General features: G+C 45.7%; 1 protein-coding gene across 1 annotated transcript; it reads left to right on the top strand.

Moving 5' to 3' along the window:
- Positions 1 to 2,951: 2,951 nt before the first annotated feature.
- COCMIDRAFT_31255 (uncharacterized protein) lies at positions 2,952 to 5,411 on the top strand (the record flags this gene model as incomplete). Its single annotated transcript, XM_007695677.1, has 3 exons — positions 2,952 to 4,412; positions 4,559 to 5,240; positions 5,275 to 5,411. 3 exons carry the CDS (start codon positions 2,952 to 2,954, stop codon positions 5,409 to 5,411), a joined length of 2,280 nt encoding a protein of 759 aa, XP_007693867.1.
- Between the last annotated feature and the right edge of the window lie 684 nt (positions 5,412 to 6,095).

Genomic DNA, 6,095 nt, shown 5'->3' with positions numbered 1-6,095 from the left:
ACTAAGATAGAGACTATAGCCTAAAAGTTTATTAAACGCGTAGTTGCCTACTATTAGTTACTAGAGGCTATTACCTTAGATAGAGGAAGCTAATTTATAAGCGCCTTTTAGACTAGGCTATACAAGATTCTAAAGGTTAATTAGAGGCTGTCTATAGCCTATTACCTATAGACTAATAAAGTAACTAAAAGGATAAATAGCGTCTAGGAGACCTATATTTATTCCTTTATAAATTAGACTTAGAACGACTAGGCATAGCTCTACCTAATAGCTTAAATCGCGATTAATAGTAGAAACGTGACGTTAATAGGAGTCTTACTATTCTTTCTTTAGCATAGGTACGATATAGAACCACTATAGCTTAAGCTAAGTAACGAGAAACGATAGTAAGAACTAACTAAACGCCTTTTAGATAAGTAGAAGGTAGCTAAGATCGCGACTAAGCTATAATAAGTTATAGAGCTAGCGTAGGTAAGCATAGCAGTTACTTAATAGAAATAGGAGAGATAAGCGAACAGGACTTAGAGAGAAGCACTAAGCTACTAAGTAGGTAATAAGGTTTAGCTAAAGCTTAATTAGTAGTATAGTATAGGGCGTAGCTTAAAGAAGCTTAACTAGAAAAATGCTAAGTACACTATAGTAAAAGTAATTAATAGCTACTTAGTTAAACTAGATACGCCCCTAGGCCCGCACCCTGTCTTTCATGTTGACCGATTGAGACTCGCGAGCAGAGACCCGCTCCCGAACCAGGTTTAGACAGACGATCAGCCCTAGCCGCTATAGGTGGACGGAGAGGACGAATAGATAGTAGAGAACGTAGTAGTAGAGGAGATACGCCGCTAAGGAAGAGGGCGTCGACTGCTCTACGAAGTGAAGTAGAAAGGATTCCACTAAACGACGCTTAAACTAGTAGAACTGCTAGAAGATATAGAAGTAGTAGATTACTAGGAGGCCTTTATGAGTAGCTTTTAGGACGGCGAGGGCCGTCTCCTGAAGGGCTTTTGAAGAGAGAGCACGGTACTACCCTAAGGAGGGGGGTATTGTAACGGGCTGAACGCCCTTTAGATAATCCTTAATAGAATCTTAGTTAACTTAAGGCACCTAATAGGCTACGCCTTATTAGTCTAATAGTTGCTTAGGCAACTGCCTGTAGATAGATAGCTACGTAGCTTAGGAGCTTAGCTCTCTATTAACTACAACCTCTTGTATACCTCGCGATTGCTCCCCGGAGCGCAGCCCCTTACACCTAGACGCACTTAGCTAGTACTAAGACGATTCTCTAGCCTACTAAAAACTAAGAAAAGACTTAGTTAAATCTTCTATTACGCCTATTTCATTTACTTCCTACGTCCCTTTATTATTATTAATATCCTCTAATATCTATTTAATCATACGTAACCGTCAGCGCAGTAGTTACACGTAAACAAAGAATACTTCCTATATAAACTTAACCTTTAACCTACTATTCTTAGTACTTAAAAGTTAAATATAAGCTCTTACTATATTAGATGTATAGACATCTATTATAGCGCTAAAACTTAGTTAAGCGCACATCAACACGCCGTAAGAGGAGACAAGGACTTTCTTTAAATTTCCCGAATTATACTAAAAAATTACTGAGGCTGTCGTGCCTACGATAGCACTACTATGGTTCAACCCTAATATAGAGGCTCACTTTGACACCAAGTACGAGACGAATATTATGGGAAAGTTTATATACAAAAATAAAGATGCAGAAAGCGTTAATAGAGTAGTTAAGTTAGAGCAGTTTAGATTAAAGGATATCCTTATAATAGATACAACGCTATTATGTACAATCAACGTTGTAAGTCTTGCGACTAATTAGGAAGCTTTAAGTTGGACGAGCAATCGTACGTGGAGCGGATTGCGTACAGGCTCAAGAGATGGGCAGGCGTGAGGGTTGAGCTGCCACCATTCAGTGGGCAGAGCAGGGGACCCCATGAAAGTAAGCACTGCGAGGGCTGTAAGGCGGGACATTGTTCACGGGCAGACGACTCCTGATAAAAATACGTATCATCATCATAGCGACATGTGGAGATGAGGCGAGGCGGAATCTCACTGCATCGGCACTGACAGATATTGATATATGCACAACTAATAGTCTGTTTATTAATTCTGCCCACTAAAAGCAAAACCCCTACTACAACAATCCTACTCAAGTGTTCAGTTCTGGAATGTCCCCCATTCCAAAACTAAACTCTGTTAGGCTTAGCGTTAGGGTTCTGCAGAATTCTAAGAGCGTTGAATAAGAACGAGAATCATGCTAGAAACTCATGCAACTTGTGTCACTGATGCAGGAAAGTCATGCGCATCGAACAAGCTGCTTTTTGCTATGCTGCGATATAGATGGCGCAAGTTATTCAATAGCGTATGCTGGAGGGTTGGTGTTCGTAGCTGTGGCCCATGCTGACTTAGGGTTACGCCTAGGGTTGCGCTTAGGGTTGCGCTGCGGGCTTAACCCCAACTTAACCCCAACTTAACCCTAAGTTAGGGTTACGTCTACTGCGTGCAGTTCTTAGGAAAGCACTATAACTACAGATATCTACAATAAAACTCAGAATGATATGTACAAGTGTATGAAGTATATAGAATAGAAATGTATTTCAACTTGCTATCTATGTCGAGATTAGGTGGGCAAGGGAAGGCGGCTTTCAAAGGAAGGCAACTGTTGCCCTCTTCCAGTGAGCTCCCATTCCTGGCTGTTACTCTCTCGAGGTAACTATCGGTTTTAGAACACCCTCCTGTTCTAAAGCTAAACCCTGTTAGGAAATCTGACACCGCTCGGGCCACCCCCTGAGGTAATCTCACGCATTGATATCCTCAACGCAGATAAACAACCGCATTGTTTAACAGCAGATACATACATCATCCCAAGCTAATTGTCGCTAAAGATTATATTGCCTATGTGTCTGCCTCCACGCCGAGCTATAATGGCTGATCACTCAATCTTCCCTGCGCCATCTGTACGAGATCTCCTTGAGCGGCTGAACCTTCATGTCAATGAGCCGGAGCCCACCATTATCTGTTGTACATGCCAATTTGCTCTAAATGGGATCAATTCTTTGGCGGATCATGTGGTAGAGAAACACAAACTCCCAAAGTCTTTGGCAAAAGAGGCGTCCCGACAGCTGAGACCATATACTATTCTGGGGCCGAAGGAGCTGAGGCTGCGACCGGATCATTCTCTCCCTCACCCTCATCTCTCCAAGCATCTCGGGGTCAAGTGCAAGCATTGCGAACTCAAAACAACAAGCACTGAAGTTCTAAGCCGCCACCTCTCGAAGGAACATGGCATAAAGCGGAAGACAGCGGCATGGCGTGGCGAGCATGCAGTTAATAGCCTTATGCTCCAAAGCTGGGACCGAAACGGAGCGTACGGATACTGGATCGTAACAGAAGAGGATCGCTCAGTGCCGATTAGCAGCTCTTTTGATAACAGCCTGCTACAGCAATCTGTGCCACGCATGCAGCGCCTCGAACAGCTACATCGTGACGAGCTCGTACGCATCAGGGGTCAGTTAAAAGGATCAAGCATCGATACCAGCAGCCCTGACATGGCTCTCAACACAAACTGGATGCGGCGCACTCAGTGGGCCGAGACCTTTGTTGGCGCCGATCGGAAACTTCTTGTGCAGCTTGCCCAGATCCCGTGTGGTACCGGGGAGAACCTGGAAATAGGAATCCATGACGGCACGGCCATATTTAGCAGCAAAGAAGATGAGTTTAAACTTCGCCATATAGTCACTACTCTAGATCGCGTCTTTGATCGCTGTGAAGACACTGTTCGCCATACTGACGTCTCCATTCGCTGTTTGCTCCGCAGCTCGTACCCGGACCGTACCTATAAAGCGCCTTTTGAGCTAGTCGGTCGCAAGGCAACCACTCAAGGATACAGAAGGCTCTTCAAGAAGGCCGTGTGCTTTTGCGTGCGCTTCTGGAGATTGGGCGAGCCTGTAAGACAAAATCTCCTACGGAGATCTTTGACAGATGCACAAGATCAGGCACTGAAGCAGCTGTGGCATGATGAGATATGGGCAAGGATGCCCGAAGCCCAAGGGAAGGAGTCGCAACTCTATCCACCCGAGTCAGAGCCCGCTACTCCAGGCGACCTTGGATGGTTGTCGGACGATGACTTTGACGAGATTGCATCAACCATCACAGATAACAGTGTTGAAGAGTTGGACGGGGATGATATGGAAAGAGCCGTTCAGACTCCGCTAGAATGCGTGGGTTCAAATCAGAAAGGCGAAGGGCGCCTTCTTCGTTCGAGGCGCACAAAGCAACCTGCAGTCGAAGACACAGCCTCCATCCCAGTTGATTCTGATAACGAAGGCAATCCTGAAGCTCAAGAAGATACGACAAACGCAGAGTGGACTAATGTGCTAGAAGATGTGATTTTCTGCTTTGTGAAGTCCTGTCGACCGAGGAATATGAAGACGGGAAGCCATCCTCTACCTTGCTAATCTATGCCAGCGGCGTTCTAGGGATTAGCTACGATGGATCCACTTTTGAACGCGCGAAAAGCTATACATCAAAGTTGTCAGCCATGATATACTGTGTGAGAATGATCATTCTTGAAGCCACTCTTCCTCGATTCGCTCATGTCCGCTTGGGGTGGACGGCCAGGCCACGACGCGGGCAGAGTGATCTCCTTAACGAGGTTCGCAAAAAGACTTTGTGCCTAGGATCGCCAGCACCAATGAACGAGCTTCTCAGCCTACGCGATTATGGGCGTGTCATTAGTCGTTCTGACGGTCCGTCGTTTCGTGTGACCTGGAGCGAGGATGGGCAGGTCGTTTCCTGGGACAACGCACAGCTGTCTATGGCACAATTCCGGCAGATTAGCCACGATACCCTGCTAGCCGCGTCGCTTTTGTGCAAACAACTAATGTATGGCTGGAGTCCGCTATTCGATTTGAGTTGCATACACGATAATCTCGCTTGCACTACTGCCGGCTATTCATTGGTGACTGATACGGCAAACGGTCTTGCGGAGTCGTACCTGGACTTACCTCGCAGGGCTTCTCTTGACACTGTTAGCGGCTTGATGACAGACAACGACTGGAATCGCCAAGCCGTTCGTCAGTACTTGGACCAATACTCCGAAATGACTGAGTTGGTGATGTTATTGGTCTATCTCGTAGGGGGGCAAGCCCCACGAGTTACCGAGTTGCCGGCTCTTGAGCACTGCAATGGTCCTTCCACCTCTCGTGGTATATGTGTGTACTCGCGTAAGATGGCTCTGATCTTTAGGCACGGTAAATCCCGCCGGGCAACCAACCACGAATTTATCGTCGTTAGATTTCTTCCAGAAGAGGCGGGCAGACTTATGTACTATTACCTTGTGTTCATACGGCCCTTTGCATGCATGCTCTATCGAGCTTGTCTAGGGATGGACATAGACAGCACCTTGCTCTTTTCTTCGCCAAGTTCCCCAAGCAAACCATTAAAGACGAGCTCACTCACGAAAATACTCATGCGATAAACTACGCTTACGCTAGGTCACTCACTAAGTGTCAAGATATATCGGCAGGTATCGATCGCTATTACAGAGAAACACGTTCGACAAATCTCGAAACCTTTTAATCAGCATAACGATCGGAGCACAGAAGCCGATATCAATGTGGTGTTTGCATGGCAAAGTGGGCATCGACCGTTACAAAGAGGCACAACATACAGCATAGATGGCGCATTTACAGACTCGCTTCAACCTACGCTACTACGATTTTACGAATAGGCGTCAAACGAGTGGCATAAGTTCTTGCAACTACAACCTACAACTAACAACACCCGTCCTAAGACAACAAAAGCTCAGAAGAGAGCATTACCGTCATCTATTAACTAAGGGACTTCGAAACGGCCCCGTACTACTTCTATCACTCAAGGTGAAATAGAACGCCTACTTATAGGGGACAGCCATATTACACTTATGCATGAAAGTTGTAGAGTAGGTAACGGTCCATAAGCAACAGCTATTGAATCTGCCTTTTATAACAGTGCTCCCAAGAACCTCTAGCCAAGGTCCTTACCTATCTTTAGGCGCCCAAGTCCATTTAAGCGTGACGGTGTTATTA

Source organism: Bipolaris oryzae (genome assembly GCF_000523455.1).
Source record: "Bipolaris oryzae ATCC 44560 unplaced genomic scaffold scaffold_387, whole genome shotgun sequence".
Classification (NCBI taxonomy): domain Eukaryota; kingdom Fungi; phylum Ascomycota; class Dothideomycetes; order Pleosporales; family Pleosporaceae; genus Bipolaris; species Bipolaris oryzae.
Note: the sequence above shows the minus strand (reverse complement) of the source record. Positions and strands in the feature narration are given on the sequence as shown.